Raw genomic sequence first — 20400 nt, 5'->3', positions numbered from 1 at the left:
TATCGCAAGCAGAGGTGGGTGAACTGCATTTAAATGCAAGGCATAGAGGGGTACCAAATATCCAAAAGCTCACCTACTGGCACACTGGACAAGTCATTAGACATCACTGACGCCCCAATATTTGCCACCTCATGCAGGATACCAGCTCTACACTATGACGTATCACACTAGGTATCAGTGCTGCACCAAAGTATGTGTGGTCCTTCCAATTCTGCCAAAGCAATAACTTTGCTGTTCGACGACCACACAAGGCGCATCTCTACATCTGTAAAGATAATGAGGGGATCCTGCTGTACTACTCCTCACTACTACTACTGCTGTGTCTATCTACTCCTAGATCAGATAATTCCAAACAGTGACTGTGACATTTACTTCTGCCACTAGATGGCAGTGTTGCACTAGATTCTTTCTACTACATTTTCCTCCGATGCTAGGTTTCACTAAGCACTAGAATGTCTTTGCTGGTGGGACAGCTAAGGATAAATTGTCTCTCACTCTTTTATTCTCCCAAGTAAAACTGTGGGTAAAGTCTATCCTCTCTAGGTTTCTGGGTGGACCTGTGTTGTTCAATCTTCATTTGCAATTTCTGGTCACTCATGCTGTATTTGGAAGGGGTTTGTCTGCGCTTATGGATTTTTACTACAGTAAGCTATTCCGCATGATTGACGTTTATTTCCTGTGAATTGCAGCATCCCAGCTTGTTGTTTTGTCTACCGTGTGTCTTCCAGCATACTGTGAAGTGGCTCCTTTGAATCCAATTTAATTTCCTGCGAATTCGCTCCTACTGCTTGAGGACTACTATTTTAGGATTCTTCGGGGTGGGGATGGGGGAGGGTGGGTGGGGGGGGGGGGGGGTCGTCACACAGAATTTAGGGTTGTGAGGGAGCATTCTCAGGATTGTTTAGATAGTTTGGCTACTTGGTCTTTCAGCACTCTGTAGTTCATTTGGGGTCAATTTTATTGATAGGGCACCAGCATTCAAAGATATCTTTCTGGATATTTAATGCTCCATGCTCCCACTCATGATGTGGGCGGTTTATAGGTTCCCAGAAGCGAAGGTGCAGAGTTTCTATATACTGTTGTGTTGCTCTTAGACCCCACACTTCTCTTCCGCAAAGTAAGATTTAACAGATGATGCTGTCAAACAGTTCTGACATTATTCTTACTCGTGAGTTGAAGTTTCTGGTCATTTAATGATGGCATGGGAGGCACACAGAACTAACCTTGAAATATTTTGCTGCCATTTTAAAAAGACCTCGTGTGCTTATTTTAAGCTGTAGGTACATTTAGTCTGTGTTGTACTGAACTATTGCCCCTTTAAGTAAGAGTTTAAATGTCTGTGCGTTTGTTATTCTTTTAACATTTGTCCTGGAACATCATAATTTTGGTCTTCTTTTATTTTTCCCTCAAGAGCCCAGGATTTTCAGTAGCTCCCCAAGAGCTCAACATATTCTGGAGCCCTCTCAATGGTTGTTGTTAAATGAGTGAGTCACCAGCATGCAAAATACATTTTGAGGCAGATGTATCATTATTTCACGCAGCGCAGAAAGCCTTTTTCTGTGCTGAATGAAAGGGCAGGAATGCGCTGCATTTAACATAATACGGTGCATTCCTTTCCATTCCCTGCACTGCCTTAGGTACAATGTGCTGCCTAGCGCCAACGCTGGCACCATTGCGCCTTGGTGCAAGGGGGCCTGCATTGCAGACACTCAGGATTGTTTATTTCAGCAATGGCACACCTTCCTGAAGGGCAACAGTTAGCGCTTGAACAAAACGCTGAAAAGAAAAGAAGGTTAGCCCAGGATCCTGCTGCTGATTCTTAATTTATCTGCCAAACCTGTCGCTATATTATAAATAATGCATGTATCGTGATTGATAGTCTCTATCCGTCGTTCAGACACGGCGGCACAAGTTCATGTAATTCTCAAATCTACCGCTAAGTGGCACTATTTCACCAGTTTTTCTCTGCTACATTTCCCCCTAAAATAAAAATAAAATAGCAAAATGTATGTGAATTGGCCCCCAGAGTTTGCACAGAAATACCAGCATAACGTTTCTTTTCAAAAGTATATTTACCAATGGTTCATTTTGATCTCATTTTTTTTTACTTTCAAGCCCTTCTGAAGCAGAATGACCAAAGACGCTGGGGTGCGAAATACACGTTAATATATAGTTACCTGAAGGCCCCAGCACCCGCACGTCCAGGGGGGCAACTCCGGCTTTGCTGCAGTCCACAGTGAAGGTTTGAGGGATGTGCGCCCTGACGCCCGCCCCCAGCCCCGGGCCGGAGCACTTCACCTTACTGGGGTCCACCACCTCCTTCACGGGGACTCGGAACGGGCTTCCTGTCGGAGAGGAGAAAACATAGTATCAAAAGACATTCGAACTCCGTGCAGAGGCGACTTTTTCAGGTGAAGCCGGGTGCAGTGTCTGTGGAGTGTCAGCACAACGCCTGTGATGTCTGCTGTGACTGCTAGGCCGTCTTTCAAAGGCAACGACGAACTCTGACCCAGCCCAACTTCTCTTTCCAACTCAAGGGCCTGCGGCCCTGGCATATGACCACCTTTCCCAAACCTTGCTGGCATTCGGCTTTCCACCGCCATCTGCAAACCGCAAAGGTCCATTGTCTCCCACCAACCCCAGGAGACCCGCACTTTTTCCTAAGATGGACCCGCCATCCGACAGCAGGTTTTCTAGATCTGATATGTGAGAGCAGATACGTTTATCCATGTAAGGGCTAGATGTAGGCACCTCCCCCTCCATCCTTTCATGCCAGGCCTGAGTCTGGGGCTGAACTATATCGAAGGCTATTCTTAGCCGAGGCCGGCTGATGTATCCAGGCTTTAAAAATACCAGGGCTTAAGTGGCAGCCGATGGAAGGCCGGAGTTTGCCACATTTAAAAAAATACACCAAGGGTGGGGGCGTGAAACAGCCCGGCGACTAGCATGTCGGGAAAAACCTGCCATGGTGTAGGGCACACTGAGAGCAAGGCGGGGCAGAAGGCAGCAGACAGCACTAAGGAAGGCACAGGTGAAGAACAGCATGTGGAGTGCATGGTCCACCGCCCAGAGATACAGAGAGGAAAGGACCAAACCTCACCCCAAGGGAGGAGGAGGGCGTTACGGCTGGAGCTGAGGAGCCAGGCTCGAGACCGGGCGTCGGCTCAGCATCCTGTGATTCTGGGCAAATCATTTAATCTTCCAGTGCCTAGTGCAGCTGGTGGTCATGTGAAGAGCTCCAATACCTTGGGGTCGAGTTTGCGTTATAAAAAACCGCAATAAAAAAAAAAATATCGGAAATTCTCTACCCTAACATTACCGTCATTTCCGCAGTCCCTGGATATGCAACGTTTGGATTATGTGAGTAGATCTCGCATGCCAGCCTGCTTGTAGAGCACAGACTTTCCCACTTATCCTACGTTTACAACCTAGCTTATTTTTCCCTGTGAACTGATAATTTTTTCATGTATACTTGTTGGGTCTGAAATTAGATAGATGGGGCATCGGGCATGGTCTTAAACTTGCTCATTTTAACATGTAACAAAGGATACACTGATAGTTTGGGGTTTGAAAAACAAACAATGTCAAAAGTTTGGTGACTCTCTGGTGAAAATTGACGGCAGACTTCCACCTAATTTTTTAGGTGGAGCCCTGAGCCAGGTCGCAAGCGCTGCTCTGGGGTTGATCTGGGGTAGTTGAGTACGGGAGAGAAGCCACGCCCACTCCCTGCCCATCTTTTCCATTGGCTTGTGTCTTTGTCCTTTACTAAATGCGGTCTTCCATTGAATTATAGGCCTGTTAGTCCCTCCCAATGACTGCCATGGCTACTGGCCCCTTTACTTTGAGTACTAATTTCTCCCGTGCCTTCTCCTCCCCTCCCGCAGTCTGTGCCTTCTCGCCCCCCCCCCCCCCCCGAGCACTCCACGGTTTGCAATGCAATAGGTCTCGCGTACATGCGAGTCCTATTGCATTGCAAATGCTTGTTTTACCTTGAAGTGACTGCTTGGCCGGTGGTCGTCTGTAAATTAGATGGGCATTTGCCCATCAGGGTGGGGTATGTGAATCGCCTGCCACCCTGATGAGCAACAGTCCACCCACCAAGGGCTAAATCTGAGCTGTAGTTTGTCTTGCTACATAGTGAGAATAGTGACATAGTATAGTTCAGTGTTGAGTGCAGTATAAGGACACTGTTGTGATACAATGAGTTCAATTTTTACAGTTCACGTGGTTAAAAGAAGCACTCGGTCCAACAATATGACGATTTGGTCCAGTTGAGAGAATCCGGGCAGTTATTTAGGGCTGACCTGTAGATATTTTGGAAAGCTTGACTATGGATTAATGACTCGTGTCTATAAAAGATGTTGGGCACTGGTACCTGGAATGGGCCGGCCTCCGAAAGTGATGTTTACATCGTAGTCTCCGAGGGTGAATGGAATGTATTCCACAGAGCAGCTGCCATCTTTGTTATCCTTGCAGGACATCTTGGCCTCGGAGGGTCCCTCGATGGCCAGGCCAAGTCCACCCGTGCCAGCTCCTCTGGAAAACATAAAAATCACACAAGGTAAGTGAACGCTGCCACACGCACCATCTTGGTAGGAATGGAGAAGTCAAGGATTAAGGTACATATACGTGGACGATGTTTGAAACCAGCACCTCTTAGCTGTATCTCCTTGCACTGTTCTTGCTCATGTTAACCTCTCCCTGGTATTGCTTGTCATTCATTTGCTCCATAAATTCTGCTCATATCGCTGACAGGTTGTTGCCACTTACTACCTGCATCTTCAGAAGGTCTAAAAAGTCCAGGTTTGAAGCTGCGTTAACTTGTGTAGGCCATACAAACTCCATTCACTGAAAAAAAACAGTCTACACTCAATTCATAAAGGTGATTGTGGTCCACTGGGTGCATGCTGGCTTTCCAGTTTTACTGAGGTTTATATGTTGTACTTCATCTGTGTGGCTGTCAGCTCACAGGATGCTACTAAAAGGAGTTTTACGTTACTTTTAGCTACTGAGACTAATACCTATGAGCCCTTTGAGCACCACTGCATTATATTTTTTTGTGTGTCAGTTCAATTTTAAAGCCAGCAGCATGGTTTGCATCCCCGTCACAAGACATCAACCAGGATCAAAGTTCTCGGTCATGTCTGCTCTGATGAGATTACAAGGAATGAATTCGATTTAAAAGTAAAACAATAAAATATTGCATCATTTTGTAGTTCAAAATAGATTTTTGGAGAAGTTATTTTATTCCACGTGTTTTTTACTTACTATAACATGTTCTGTTATTACCTCTCTTTCGCTACTCATTCCCTGCCCTCCTTCCCTTTCATTCTAGTTTCTCTAAGGACAGCTGAGCTTTCTGGCAGCTTAAATCTGTTAACTTGTCTGTACTCTCTGAACCTCAGCCAGCTTATGAAACTATTTAGATTTTTTTCCCGCCACTACGAAACTATTTTCTCTGGGTTGTAAAAGCAAATTCTAATTCTGCCTTTATATTTTATTGTTTATGTCTTTTTATTTCGACTTTTTCCTTTTATAGCTTGAAATTGAGCACCTGTCTCGCATTAAAAGTATTTATAGCAGGAGCGGCGCGCTTTTTCTTGGACTGGCAGGACTGCTTTCTGGCTTGGAGTGAGCAAGTGGTTTCTCTCCTCAGTTTCCCCTCTGGGCCTTTTCCCTTGTACTGAAGTGTCCCTTAAAGGTAGCCACTCATCTCGTTGGCTGATTATGGTCACCTTTCAGTTTCCTTGATTACTTCTTTGGGAGCCACCGTCTGTCCCTCTGCATAAAGCCCCCGATTTTGCAATGACCAAAAGACGCGCAGCGGACATACCAGACATAGGCTCGCTTGACCTCTGCACTGTTGGCTCCTTAAACCAATGACAGTAAAACCCAAGCACCTGTGTTGGTGACAGGTCCTGCTTTGAACCAATGAATCTGAACTCTTCCCTGGAGGCATCTCTCTATAGGAGGGCTCTGTCCACATTGAATCTTGGCCTTATTATGGGCTGTCAGTTTTCGCCCAACCCTCAGGCCAGTGCAGTGACCAGCTCCAGTCTTGGAAGCTGTTGTTCTGTTCCAGGCATGTTAGATGAGGACTTTCGCTCGGGTGTTGTGGGCGTCTGCCGCGGTTTGTATTTTAGTATTCCCATCCAGTTTCGTGATTGTTTTCAGCATTTCAAGGAGGCTGCCCCCAGCTGCTGTCGATCACTACATACATGAGACTACTGCAACCCCTGGGCTGGTAGACACACAGCGGCCCCCTATTGGTGCCTATGCACGAAGTCTAAAGTGCTGTGTGTCACCCAGAAAGCATAGCACATTAAAAGGCCATCTTTCTTATTTATCCTCACCTCATCCCCGCACAGTTGGATTCTGGCTTCTGTAAATCTGTGAAAGGGTTAGAACATGCTCCGTTCTGGCTGCCTCCCTGTGGAACCGCGAGCCTCAAAGGATTACGACTGATGTAGAGAAAAGCATCCTGCAGTTAGTTACTTGATTTGTGTGTTTGCTGACAAAATAAAAGAGCTCCTCGAAAACACTAGTGGTAAGAGCAAAAAGAAAAAACGAACTCATTTTTATGTGCAACAGCATCTATTCAATGCATAGCACAGAATGTATTTGCAAACTGTAATCGCTGGGACCAATCAGATTTAAAGCATATATAGGTAGACATGCCACAGCATTCCATGACACAATTGTATATAAAGAGTAGGGTACCAAAATATTGCCCCTTAAAATCTTTAAATGTTAAAATAATATTTTAGAAAAAATGTTGATGACCAAAATCTCAAAAACGCACAAAGGTAAGTTTACATAGGGAAGCAGTAGCTTTACTATACTTATATATTTACCTTCTATATGTATGTGTGTGTGTGTGTGTGTGTATGTGTTCAAGGTACGTTGATGTGGGGCAGGGCCGGACTGGGAACAAAAACCATCCCTGGCAAAATGCTTGGCCGGCCCCCCCAGGGTGTTGGGGGTGCGGGCGAGCTGTTTGCAAGGGGTGGTTGCTGCAGAAACGATTGCTTAACTAAAACTGCCCCCAGGGGCCCAAGACCAGCCCCCACCGTAGCGGCCCACCGGGGAAATGCCCGGTGCCCGCTATGGCCAGTACGTCCCTGATGTGGGGTTAAGAAAACTGAATCTATACATACTCATATACTTAACATGTTTGATATTTTGGTCGTTGACATTTTTGCTATAATGTTATGGTAGCACAACATTAAAAGCTCAAAATTCTGAAATGCGATCATGTGAGAAATATTCACAAAATGATATAAATTACATGAGGTTTTATGATGTCAGCAAATCTTCCTCCTTAAGGTAGACATATGGAAAATGTGTTACGAAAGCTGAACTCGCACCTAATAGTAGGACTAGATGCACAAATGCAGACCCCTTGTTCATAGGGGTAACGAGGCACCCAGAGAGCGGGCTGAGGGTCCTGGGGTCAAAGGGGGAGGGGTATTCAGAATTATACCCTTGTACTTTCTTGCTTTTGATGAAGCTGGCAGCATCGCTACTGTCAGCAAAAGTTGAAAGTGGCCCAGCGATGATCGATGCCATACAGGATATGGCCCGTTGATGATCAATGCCACACAGAAGAAGGCTCAGCAATGATCTATGCCACACAGGAAAAAGCCCTGCGATGACCAGTGCCACACAGGAGAAGGCCCGGCGATGACCAGTGCCACACAGGAGAAGGCCTGGCGATGATCAATGCCATACAGAAGAAGGCCCTCGTGAGGTCTATGGCATTCGAGTCAGGATTGTGTCACCCAATGGGAGCATGGCTTGCCTTTTAGGAGGTACTGCATCTACACTGCACATGCACTTTGGTCAGATTACAGAGATGGTTTAACTGCAGATGAACACCAGTTCAATGTGATGACGGCGGGGAGGTGGAATGGGAATTAATACACTATTAGTGAGAATATTTTAGACAAAAGAGTCCTTGGATTCACGAGCTGAAGTAAAGTTACTGTGGAACTTAATCATTGCAGTAATGCAATGCATATTCTAAAAAATCATTGATACGCAATCAATTCATTGAACAGGAGAAAGGGTTCCATAGGGTGTCCTCACTTTGAAGATTGCATAAACACACCCTTATGGATACATCACTCTGGTCACATTAATACATTAATGCTCATGAGTAGGTAGTGAGGAAATCAAAAACATCTCTAAGTGATATACACAGAAAAATAGCTCATACATACTATAGACATGACAGAATGCCCTTTATTGACTATTGTGCCTAAAAAGATGTGTGTGATACAAACTAATATTTTTAATTGGCTGTAATCTGTCCAAATGCAACCAATGAAAGAACTGTGTATAATTTTGAAATTCGTAATCACCTGATAGCATACTATTGTTACCGACTTCTAAAGTAAAATGATCTCTGCTTATCTCAGACAGCATTTTATTCCAAAATCTTAAAAGAAATAAACAAATATAACCCTGTAAATAATATACACCAAGGTATTCAGTTTAATAGGGGATATTTCAAATCAGACAGTCAGTGACTTCAATGTTAAAAAAAAAGTCTCTAACCAGGGCATTATAAAAGGATCAAAGTCTGAGGAACCGATGATTGACTTTCCTTTGGCCTAACAGGCTGCTACAGAGCAGAAGTGCTGCTGAGCAAATGCAGTGCAGGATATCATGAACGAAGGGACACTTTGATAACCTATTTTTCAATTTTTATTAATTTTTTTTTTTTTTTAACAGAGAAAGACAATATAGGGGGAACATGGGAAATTGAGATAGCACTCCGTTCTGATGGTGTTAGGAAGAAAGAGGTAGCCCTTTGGTATAGAGAATTGCTGAATTCGGAAGAGTCCACAGCCACGCCCCTAAACCAGGTTTGGAGTGCATCTGTCTTTGAGGCCTCTGCCGACGAGCTCTATGAAAGATCTTTTAAATTCTTATATAGGTATGTTAAGTCGGCCTCATTGAAAAAAAAACCACTATTTTGTATTAAATAGGTTGTATTTCACGCCAAAAAAAATAGCAAAGTTTGTTTGTCCCTCCCCTTTATGTCCAAAGTGTGATTCAGCAGAGGCGGACGATATTCACATGTTCTATGATTGCCCGGTGATTGGTCCCTTTTGGACAAAAGTAGGAGAGACACTGGACAGTGTTTTAAAAGTAAATATTGGTCTGAATGGGGTGAGGGTAATATTTGGGTTGGACTCAGAAACGACTAACGAGCTCAGTGAGGAACAGATTGCTTTATTTTTTACTCTAATTATTATCGCTCGTAGAGAAATTTGCATGTTATGGAAAGACCCAGCCCCCCCCCACTATATGATAAATGGCTACAGTCTGCCCTAAAAACTGCACGGCTTGAGTTGGGGGCTATATATAATAGAAATACCACAGTTTGGCTCCCACTTTGGGAATGGGCACTCGAGTTGAGGTTGGTATCCGATTCCGAGATTGTCCAATGATTACACCGGACCCCAGGATAAAGGGGTAGCCAGGTTGGCTCAGGTGCAGCAAGGACCCTGACCCTGGGTGCACAAGAGAGAAGAAAGGGTTGCTGGTGTCTTTCTTTTGCAAGTACCAAAGGTGAGATGAGGACAATAAAAAAAAATACAAAAAAACTATTTTTCAATTTTTTGATCATTTCATGTTCAAGTGAATTTATTTCTAATGGCAGCAGAAAGAGACATACAACAATTTAGCTCTGATTGTGAGTTGGGGTTTAATTTCTAATCCCAGAAATATCCTGCCTAAATTAATCAGAGGGCAGGCCTGGGTAAAATGCACAAACATGTGGAATTTGGTGTGTTAAATACTGATCCTAAGTGTTATGCCTCTTTTTCAAATGCCAAACTGAGAATAGAAGGAATTAGCCATCCTCGCTATGTACCTTAGCCTGTGATAATGGTATCTGCCTCACCATTTTCCACTTTACTCAGTATCGGGGCTTTAGCCTCACGATTGGCAATTATATTTTCCCAAAACTTGAGTTCTGTTGGACTTTTGAAGAAGGAAGCGGCTTCGTTACAGAGCATGGATTAAAGCATGACTTTTTCCTAGTGAATAAATGATTACACCATCTTAAGAGCTACTGTTTTTTGTCACTTTATCTTTTACAAATCACAATGCAGTACCCACCTGGTTTCAACTGTGAAGTGGTTTGACTTGTTCACCAGGCCTCCTTCCAGTCCTGGGCCATAGGCTCGGACGCGGGTGGGGTCACATCCCTCTGTGACAGCCACGCGGAATGGGCTCTTGGGGATAGCAACATCATCATACATGACCTCCACCAAATGCATACCTGCAACCCAGAAAACATCCTGTCACAAGGAGAAGGAATTAAGCAGGGAAGCAAGATTTCCATCAAAAACCCTTTTATGCCCAGGGCAGTTCAGTGAAGAATTAGAGCAGGTTCATGACTCTGCCCAATGCACTTCATTGAGCCCTGTTAGTAGGCCATCATTGTGTCCAGTACATTTCAATGAAGGAGGTGCAGGCATAGGTCACTTGCTATGTTCAATGCCTTTAACCGGAGTCTCTTAATGTGTCCAACATATGTCAGTACATGAGAAAGAACCCTAAACAAGCCTCCTTCGCTGCAGCGGGGAGTTGCAGCAGGCACTCACTGGCCAATGCCGAGCCCTCATTACTCGAAGATATTTCACCAGCGAGTGCAGAATCTATCCTTGCACCAAAGTTACTGTATGCACATTATTTTTTAAGTAGTAATTGCTAGTGAAAGGTGGAAAAGGTGGTCTTCACTGGTTGTATGTCACAATATCAAGATCACTATTATCGCACAAAATTATTGAAACAACACTATCAACTAAAAGCATATTGTTATGGTAAGTACATACAGGGACGTGTAGATACACTTTTCTTAACTTTACATCTTCTTACCTTGATGATATATTGAGTCAATACTGTGGGTCAATATTTTTGTAGGTTGATATTTGACCACCTTATTGTGACCTCCCATACTCTTCACCTACAGTCAGACCGTGACACACTCATTCTTTTTAACCTATGCGATGAATACACATTGCTAAAATCAATCAATCAATCAGACAGATTTGTAAAGCGCGCTACTCACCCACTAGGGTCTCAAGGCGCTGGGAGGGGGAGAGTCGCTACGGCTCGAACAGCCAGGTCTTGAGTTGTTTCCTGAAGGAGAGATGGTCCAGGGTCAGCAGTAGGTGGGTGGGGAGGGAGTTCCATGTCTTGGCCGCCAGGTAGGAGAAGGATCTTCCTCCGGCGGTGGATCTGCGAATACGTGGGACGGAGGCGAGGGCGGGGTTAGCGGAACAGAGCTGGCGGGTGGGTGTGTAGAACGTGAGGCGGCTGTTGAGGTATTTCGGGCCCATGTCGTGGAGAGCCTTGTGTGCGTGGGTGAGGAGTCTGAACGTGATCCTCTTGCTGACGGGGAGCCAGTGCAGGTCTTTCAGATGTGCAGAGATGTGGCTGTGGCGGGGGACATCCAGGATGAGTCGTTCAGAGGCGTTCTGTATGCGTTGGAGTCTTTTCTGGAGTTTGGCTGAGGTTCCAGCGTAGAGGGTGTTCCCGTAGTCCAGACGGCTGGTGACGAGGGCCTGGGTGACCATCTTCCTGGTTTTGGTGGGGATCCACCGGAAGATCTTTCGGAGCATGCGTAGGGTGTTGAAGCAGGAGGACGAGACGGCGTTGACTTGCTTGGTCATCGTGAGGGAGGAGTCCAGGATGAAGCCCAGGTTGCGTGCATGGTCCTTTGGCTTGGGTGCGGTGCCCAGGGCAGGGGGCCACTAGGAGTCGTCCCAGGCAGAGGGGTATGGTCCCAGGATGAGGACTTCCGTCTTGTCTGAGTTCAGTTTCAAATGGCTGAGCTTCATCCATTCCGCGACGTCTTTCATTCCTTCCTGGAGGCAGGTTCTGGCGGTGGCGGGGTCGTTGGTGTGGGAGAGGATCAGCTGGGTATCGTCGGCGTAGGAGATGATGTTAAGGTTGTGTTGGCGTGCGATGGCTGCGAGAGGGCTCATGTAGATGTTGAAGAGGGTGGGGCTGAGTGAGGATCCTTGCGGAATGCCACAGATGACTTCGGAGGCCGCGGATCGGAACGGGGGAGGCGGACTCTCTCGGTTCTTCCGGCGAGGAACGAGATGATCCACTCCAGGGCCGCTCCTTGGATTCCGGTGTTGCTGAGGCGCTGTATCAGTGTGCGGTGGCATATGGTGTCGAAGGCTGCTGAGAGGTCTAGGAGGATGAGGGCAGCCGTTTCCCCGTTGTCGAGCAGGGACCTGATGTCGTCGGTAGCTGCGATGAGGGTGGTCTCGGTGCTGTGGTTTGCTCGGAAACCGGACTGTGAGGGGTTGAGGGATCCTTTAGTCTCGAGGAAGGCGGAGAGTTGTCTGTTGACGGTCTTCTCGATGACTTTGGCCGGGAAAGGGAGGAGCCTTTCAATTAGTCGTCTGGGAACCCTTGGGAGACTGCTTGAGGCGGGTGGTTGGAAGACACATACTGAGGAGCGGAGAGCCGCTCCCATGAACCCAGTGCGTGCCACCCACTTCTAAGAGACCATTAATGCTGGCTGGGTAGCTAATTCTGTGTACACCTTGCTCAAAGTGTGAAGAATTGACAAATCCCTTCTGTAGTGAGAAGGAGTGAAGGGGGCTGTGTTTACTTATGCACTTTGTATCAAACGTATAGGGTGGAACAATACGTAATGGCCCTGTACATCCCATCGGTACATACAATAGGAGCATGTATGGAAGCAGTAGACAGAGACACCGTTAGGCCAGCTCCTGCACGGCGCAGCCCATTGAATCTAAATCCAGACCCTGTCATATGCAGAGAAGGAGTCGTTGTCAAGCGTGAAGGGAGGGCTTCGGGGGGGTGTCCGTGATCAGGATTAATTGTGGGCAGCAGCTGGGGATCTGACATTAGAGAAACCTTTGTGAGAGCTCCTCGTGTCCTGTTCCGACCCCTAAAATAACAGCCCTGGCAGTGCAACTGCATTCTCCAACCTTGAGGGAGCGCAGCATGCCCTTGGCAACTGCACGGTCATGGTCAGGCTAGACGAGCTCCTTCCAGAAGGGCCCAAAAGACCTTTACTGCCAGGTTCTATGAGTCCAAGACTTTGGGTTGTGCCTCTAGCTCTCTTACAGCCCAATCCAAAAAGACCTGCTTTAGAATGCTTATTCTTATAGCCTTCCTCCCACATTTGGTGGAGCCGGAAGTGACAGCATAAGTGGTGCTTCACTTCTGGTCTGATGTGAAGGTACCTGGAGGACAAGAGGAGGGGTGGGGAGGGCTTTGAAGATGGTAAAGAGACAGTGAGAGAGGACGACATGCCGAAAGATGAGACACAGAAAGGGAGGGTGCATGGAGAGACATAGGTATGGGAACAGAGATTGCTTATGGGCATGCAGAAGGAGAAAGACAGAGAGAGAAGTGATGAAATAAACCCAGCTAGGGACATGCAGACAAAGGACAGAGGTGGGACATCCAGAGTGAGATAGGACAAAACAAAAGATGGGGGCTTTCAGACAAATGGGGCTACAGAGGAGAGAAAGAGTAAAAGGAGTATGTCCCAACAGCGGCCTGTTCGTATGGGCTGGGGGGGCCAAGCCCCTCACCATTTTCTAGGCAAGAAGAGTTTCTGTCAGGCTGAACAATGGTCAGCCTTACCGACACTCTACTTGTTCAGGTCAGGCAGCCAGGAGCTAGACATGCATGTGCTAAATGTGCAGGCTCCTGGCGGCCTTAGCTCAACTATACTGGGCCGAAGATGTCACAGTCCCGTGGGCGTGATCTCCTCAGCCTGGCAAAGCTCCTCAAAGCCCTCCCCTTTGTAATGAGAGGGAGCGTCACTGACTGCCTCGGACCTGGGTGCTCCAGTTCACTGACACCTTGTCACTGACCTCCTCCCACTCTGTGATGCATGAGGGACTGCTGCCTCCACTCACTGGCTGACATAGGGCCAGCCCCCTCCTGGGACCTCTGAGGCTTTACTCTCGGAGTGCTGCAGTGAAGGTAAGTTTTATGTGTGTTTTATGTTTGGTGCATGCGTGTATGTATGAATGTCTGTGTAATTTGTAGTGAGTGTTGTGCTTGTGTGTGTGCGTGTGTGAATGCATGGGAGTGAGTGTGTGTGTATGGCCCCCTACCCCATCCCTGGTAAAATTACCAATCACCACTGGTATGCACAGATTTTCTGAAAACCATTAACAAAGCTCTACTTTATGCTCAAAAACCAAAAGCTTTTCACTATTAAAAATTCAGACCTACTGTCTTTCGCAATATTTTTTTCAGAAATGTGTTGAAGGAGAACGGGTAGATCATTAAACAGCTGTTACCTAAACCAATGCCAATGCGTCCCCGATTAGGGGTAGCCGCACTTAGGGCGGGACGCCGGACCTGCTCGAGGGGCTGGGGCAGCGGCGTATGATGCCGCCACCACCAGACAATATTGGCAGCAGCTATTGGCCCGTAAGCGCGCAGTGACGTTCGTCTCCGATCCAGTCCATGTCGGGACCCACCCTTAAAACGGGTGGCAGAGAGGGGAGGAAGTCTCTTTTCACCGCCCGGCGAGCAAGACGCTGCTGGTTCCCCCCGCCCGGGGTACCAGAATAATTTATTTTGTCCCGCCCACCACCCCCTTAGGCAGTAGTTGCTTGTGTGTTAACTTTTCTCCTATTTCAGGTTGCTTAATCTTCTCTTTCAGCCTCCAGGATTTAAGTTGGCATGTTTGTTATTGGCTATTTATGCTCAGTTGTATTAATCTCTTTTTCTTACTGTGGTGTCAGTGTTTCTTGTCATATTTATTGTTGTGCCCTAGGTCTACGGGTGAGGTCATGATTGGTTGGGCAGTTCCAGTCCATACCATAAAAGGCATCCTTTTACTTGGGATAGGGGAGGACTGCGGTCTCAAAGGGTCCTCCAGTGGGTGTTTTTTTAGTAAGTCGGCTAGAGGGTGTGGGGATTGTGGTATTGCATGCTGTCAACTGGCCCTTATGGCCAATTCCAGCATGTGTGCGAGGGTGCCAGCTAGCCCAGGCCCTTGGAGAGATAATGAAAGTGTAGGGGGTGCCTGAGGTAGGTAACCTGATGGGCCCCGTGAGCAAGATTACTCTGGGGTGGGATGCAAAGGGTGGGCCCCATCCCCCAAGATAGGGGACCTCGCAGGTTGAACAGTCGTGAACTCACTCATAGCCTCAATGCTGGATACGCAGTGACAAGACTAGATATGGTTAGGAATGGTTCTGTATTAGAGTCTATTTTAAGGTTAGCCATCCATCAAAATTGTACATAATACAAATTGAACATAATACTGCCTGGGGTTTTTGGGGTTTCTGCGTATTAATTTTGTAAAGTGATACTGAGTGATTTTTTTTTTAATATGTGATGTTTTTTGGTCTCATATTAACTAACGCTGGGGTTTTACAACCCATAACCCAAAAAGTTTTACAAAAACCTGTTGTGTGCTGTCTTTCTGCAGGGGGATGATGGGGCACAGGGAGGGCGGACCTGGGGGTTATTTCATGGAAGGTGCAGGGTCTCGGTGATACATGGCCATATCCAGTTTCTACCAAAGTTAATAGACCAGTCTTCCTCCCGCTTCTACCAATCTCCTCATTGCAGTTTTATAGTTCGCCCTCTTATAGGATGGGTGCTTCAGCATGTAAACTTGCATTTTGTTCATGGAGTTGAGGAGGCCCAGTCTAAGCATTGCTCTGAAGGCAGGTCCCAGCAGCCTGTCACGCGTGCTCTCCAGCTTTGGGAGACCCATGGCCATGCAGGGAGCCTTGATCTACCACCTGGACCCAGTGATCTCGACTGCTTCTTTGGGTTGAATGACTGTCAGAGAAAAGTTTTGTGATTTCACCAGGCTCGAGTATAGGTTTTTGTCACAGAAAAGAACTAGGATGGGCAGTAGTGGGGTTGAGATCCGGTGCACTTTGGACGTCCTTAGAGGACATTTCGGGACCGGCTTTGGACAGGAATGGATGAATCTATCTTGGACAGGAGATAGGAGAACTCTATTGCACAGGAAGGGTTGGATTTCTTGCACAGCAAAGTGTGGTTCCGTTTTGCATAGGAATGGATACATCTGTTGCGCACAGAAAGTTGTGGATTTCTTTTGCACTGTAAGTGTTGGATATATTTTGCATAAGGAAGTGATAGATCTATTTTGCACAGGCAGTGGTGGGTCTTTTTGCGGAGGAAAGTGTCGTTCTGTTGCTGCATAAGAAATGATAGACTCTTTTTGCACAGGATGTTGTGGGTCACTTTGGCACATAAAGTGTTGGGTATATTTTGCACAGGGAGTGGTGGAGCATAACATCTTGCACAGTAGTGTGGATCTGCCTTCTACAAAAACGAGTGAACCCATCTTGGACAGGAAGGGAGGGTTCTTGGGCAGGTGCAACAGCTGCACCTTCGACAAACAGAGGATGCAGGGCTCTTTGTAGGAGAGCGGTGTGGTGTGTTTCTTTGCTCCAGAAAGTGTGTCACCATTTTAGCTTGATAGTGCCGCTATTCACATTAGGGGTGAGTTTTTGCACCATGAGTGTCTGACTGTCTCTTTGCCAGTGTGTGTTTGTGCATGAGTTGCATGTATGTGTATGAAGCACCAGTGTACAAGGATGCATGTTGTTGTGCCACAGAACACATTTTTCTCTGTTTTCGTGGCTGTGATAGTGCTTACATGTGCTTTTCATCGCTGGGAAACCCCGGCGCTCTCTCACATTACAGAATAAATCTCTCCCTGGGGCCTGGGGCAGAGAGCTGGGTTTCAAATTTGCGTGCTTGGTCCACACAATATTTGCTTAAATGCAGAAATGTGTGTGCATGGCGCGGCTCAATGAACAAGTATTTATTCCACGTACCCTGGAGTGAAGGGACCCCGGGCGGGGCGCGAGAACTGTTACTGCCAGCATCTCCCTCTCGTGCATACACTAGTGTGTAAGAGTGTGTGTGAAGCTCTCCGTAGGTGTAGGACTTTCCATATGTGCCTGCATTTGTCTCAATAGGTGACAATGTGCATGTATATACATTTATTAAAATAATGGCGTGTGTTGCATGTGGGTGCCTACTGCCTAATATCGGTCTCTGTGTCTGAGGGTCTGCAAGCAACCGCTAAGATATTTCGCGTGTGGGCATTTCGTTGTACGTGTGCTCGTCCATGTCCATCTGTTTGCAGTACATTTATGTGCTTTATGCCATGTAATATTTCAAAGAACACTGCATCTCAATGCTGTTAACAAGGAGCGTCTGCTCTTGCCTTTGGCCTTGTACAGTACTCCACGCTGTACACATAACATACTTACATACATTCTCAGAGATGTGTTCTGCGCCGTCCTGCCGTTAGTATGGCCTCATAGTGCTGTCCGAGTTCGGGGACCTTCACACCATGGATTTCAGCACAGATCAGGTTTTGTCTGAGTTGGATAATTTCTAGCGTGGGTGTGGTTAATATACTACTTTCGTGTACATGTTTGCTTGTACGTTTGTTGGGATGATTGTTCAGTGTGTTTAGCCGGAGGTCTTTACCAACCCAGGTATGTCCCATATTTTGTGCTTGCTCGGTTTGAGGCCTCAGGCTGGGGTAAGCTTGGGTGTGGCATAGGGTGGGCAGGGCTACCTCAGCTACAATGACAACAAATGTATGGCTTTGTACATTCAAAACTGGCTACAAAAAAAGAGCCCTTGCTTTGCCGTGATGACTGCCCCTCTCTTCCAGGGCACACAAACTACACCGTCCCTTTCTGGGCCTGGCTTTGTCACCCAATCTCGCCTGCCACTCCGTGTGCCTTGCTAAAAAACACCGAATCTTTCCCTCCCCAACCAGAGAGCCCCTTCTTTGAAGGCACCCCGCCTTCCCTATCTTTCAATACCCTACCTCCACCCATAACCTCCACTTGGGAAATGGACTAACCATGTGCACCTTTGGGTCTTGCCTGCCTTATGGACTCTCTATCCTTGCCACTCAGCCCCCCCCTACCCCATCACCTGGATACACAGGGGCGCTCTGCACCTCAGTGGATCCTTCATCGACACACAAATGATTCCACCGCTCCCTTGGTTGTGTCTCGGCACGTGCATTCTGTTAACTCTCCCCACCCCATACCTTGGTACACTCCGCTCCCTAGCACGTCATTGGTGTACAGATGTTAGCACCACTTTCTGGACTGTACTTTAACACAGCACTTCTATTGGCTGCCTTTAGACCTGCAGATTCTACCACCACTCCCCGAGTCCTGCCTTTGCACACAGATTCTGCCACCATTCATTTGGCCATGCCTTGGCACACAGATTTTTCCGTACCATTGAAGACCCTGCCAACGCATTCTTTCCATTGCTGAGATGGTTCGTCAAGTGCCGTGCTACATGGGCAGCCAAAAAATACAAATGTACCAACCTAAAGTTGGTCTTATGCCAACTCAGTAACACAAACTGGATGTTCGGCATGCAGGAAAGAACTGGTAGCCACTCGTAAAAAGCAGAGCCGAGTGTGTCTTCTGGTGGCGCAGATGCTATTCATGGATATCAAGTACGTGTATACAAGCATAGCAGCTGCTTCGCTGGCTTGTTCTATGGTGCCCCTCGAACCACCCTAGCAGTACCCGGTGACAGGCGTAATGAATGCAGTGGTAGCAGGGTCGGAATGGTAAAACGTGCAATGACAAAGGGGCCGGTATCCGAGTTCCAGCTGTGGGCTGCTTTTTTGGGCAACCTGGGGGGCCAATTTAGGCTATGTCTGATGTAATTAGATGTCGAGAGCGACCACGTGGGTGCCTGAGTGGCCTTTCTGGAGGCAGATGGGCACCCATTACCTCCCTTTTATCAACGGACAGAGCTGTCACTCCCTTTATCCAGCTGGGCTGGCCCATTAATGTATGCATATTGAGCTGGGGAAGAGGTACTGACTTGCAGAGGAGGCCCTTGCTAAAAGACCAGTGGTAAAGGAGCACTAGAACCTTTGTGAATACAGCATTACCAAACGAACTTTTGACTTCTTCAAACTGCCTGCATTGAGGAATCCTTGCAACTGCTGCCTTTCCTGACAACTTCCCAAATATATTGCCTGCACTGCAGTCTTCCTGCAACTTCTGTCTTAAGTGAGGAATTCCTCTAACTACTGCCTGCACTGAGAAATTTCTGGTGCACTGAGACATTCCTTTAGCTACTTCCTTCATTGAGGTTTTACACTCCAAAGTATTGCTGGCATTGAAGATTTCCTGTAACTTTGCCTTCGCTGGGCCTACACCAATCACTTCTTGAAAATACTGTGGCACTGAGGTCTTGACTTCTTGGAACTACTACCACTTCTTCCAGGTCCGACTTCCTGGAGTTACTCCCTCCTCTGAAGACTTACTTGAAGCGCATCATAGATTCGCCTACTCTGTATACTTTCTGATACTAACACCTGCATTGAGGATTTCTTGGAATTTCTCATGCCTACACTGAGGGTTTCTTGAAAATTTTGTCTGCAGCAAGGACTGCCTGAAACTTGGTGGCACGGAACAAGACCTGGTACTACTACTGTCCACACTGATGAGGCCGTGCACTTACAGCCTGCACTAATGTCCTAGAAATACTAAGGCCTAGATGTATCAAGCCGTTTGCGAATCGCAAAGGCCGAAATACGCAGAATTTCGGCCTTTGCGAATCGCAAACAGTCTATTTGCATGTTTTGGCATGCATCAAAAATTCGCAAATTTAGGAATTGCAAAAATGTGCGATTCCTTATTTTGCCATAGCATTTAAGGAATCGCAATATTGCGATTCCTTAAATGCTATGTATGTAGTATTTTTCAATTGGGAATTTTGGTTAAGAAATCGCAAATTAACACCAACTTGTAGTTGATGTTAATTTGCGAATTTTTAAAAAAATGCACAATTTGGCATTTTTTAAAGTGGCATGTGACGCACACACATGCCCATAGGGCATGCATGTGCGCCATATGCACACACATGTACATTTCAGGGGTGCAGCAGGGTGTCCTTGAGACACCCCTGCACCCTTGAAATGATTCTCAATTTGCGATTAGCAAATTGAGAATCGCAAATTGAGATTAATTTCACAATCGTTCCTATGGGCCTGTGGCCCATAGGAATGAATGGGAAATTATTCCTTAATTGCGAATTCGCAAATTGCGAATTTGCAAATAAGGAAGATTAAGAAATCGCTAAAAAATAGCGATTTTTTACATACATCCATTTTGCGATTTCTAAATAGCGATTCCTTAAAAATTGCTATTTAGAAATCGCAAAATGGAATCTTGATACATCTGCCCCTAACTTTCTAGACTTACTGCCTACTGTGATAACACCTTTCAACTACTGCCTCCAGCAAAGCCTTCCTGGAGCTACAGCCTGCATTGAGGAGATCCTACAACCGCTGTCCTCATGTAGGACACCCTGAAACTACTG

General features: G+C 46.6%; 1 protein-coding gene across 4 annotated transcripts in view; it reads right to left on the bottom strand.

Moving 5' to 3' along the window:
• Positions 1-20400, bottom strand: part of FLNC (filamin C) — a 211156-nt gene that overhangs the window by 42718 nt on the left and 148038 nt on the right. For all 4 annotated transcript variants that reach the window (XM_086918860.1, XM_086918861.1, XM_086918862.1 and 1 more), the window contains 3 exons: positions 10132-10294; positions 4376-4536; positions 2178-2345 (listed from right to left, as the gene is read on the bottom strand). In XM_086918860.1, coding sequence (XP_086774986.1) covers positions 2178-2345; positions 4376-4536; positions 10132-10294 — 492 coding nt within the window. The remainder of the gene's footprint in view (positions 1-2177; positions 2346-4375; positions 4537-10131; positions 10295-20400) is intronic.

This window comes from Lissotriton vulgaris, chromosome 1_1 (genome assembly GCF_964263255.1).
Source record: "Lissotriton vulgaris chromosome 1_1, aLisVul1.2, whole genome shotgun sequence".
In the NCBI taxonomy this organism is placed as follows: Eukaryota; Metazoa; Chordata; class Amphibia; order Caudata; family Salamandridae; genus Lissotriton; species Lissotriton vulgaris.
This window is presented reverse-complemented; position numbering and strand designations above follow the sequence as displayed.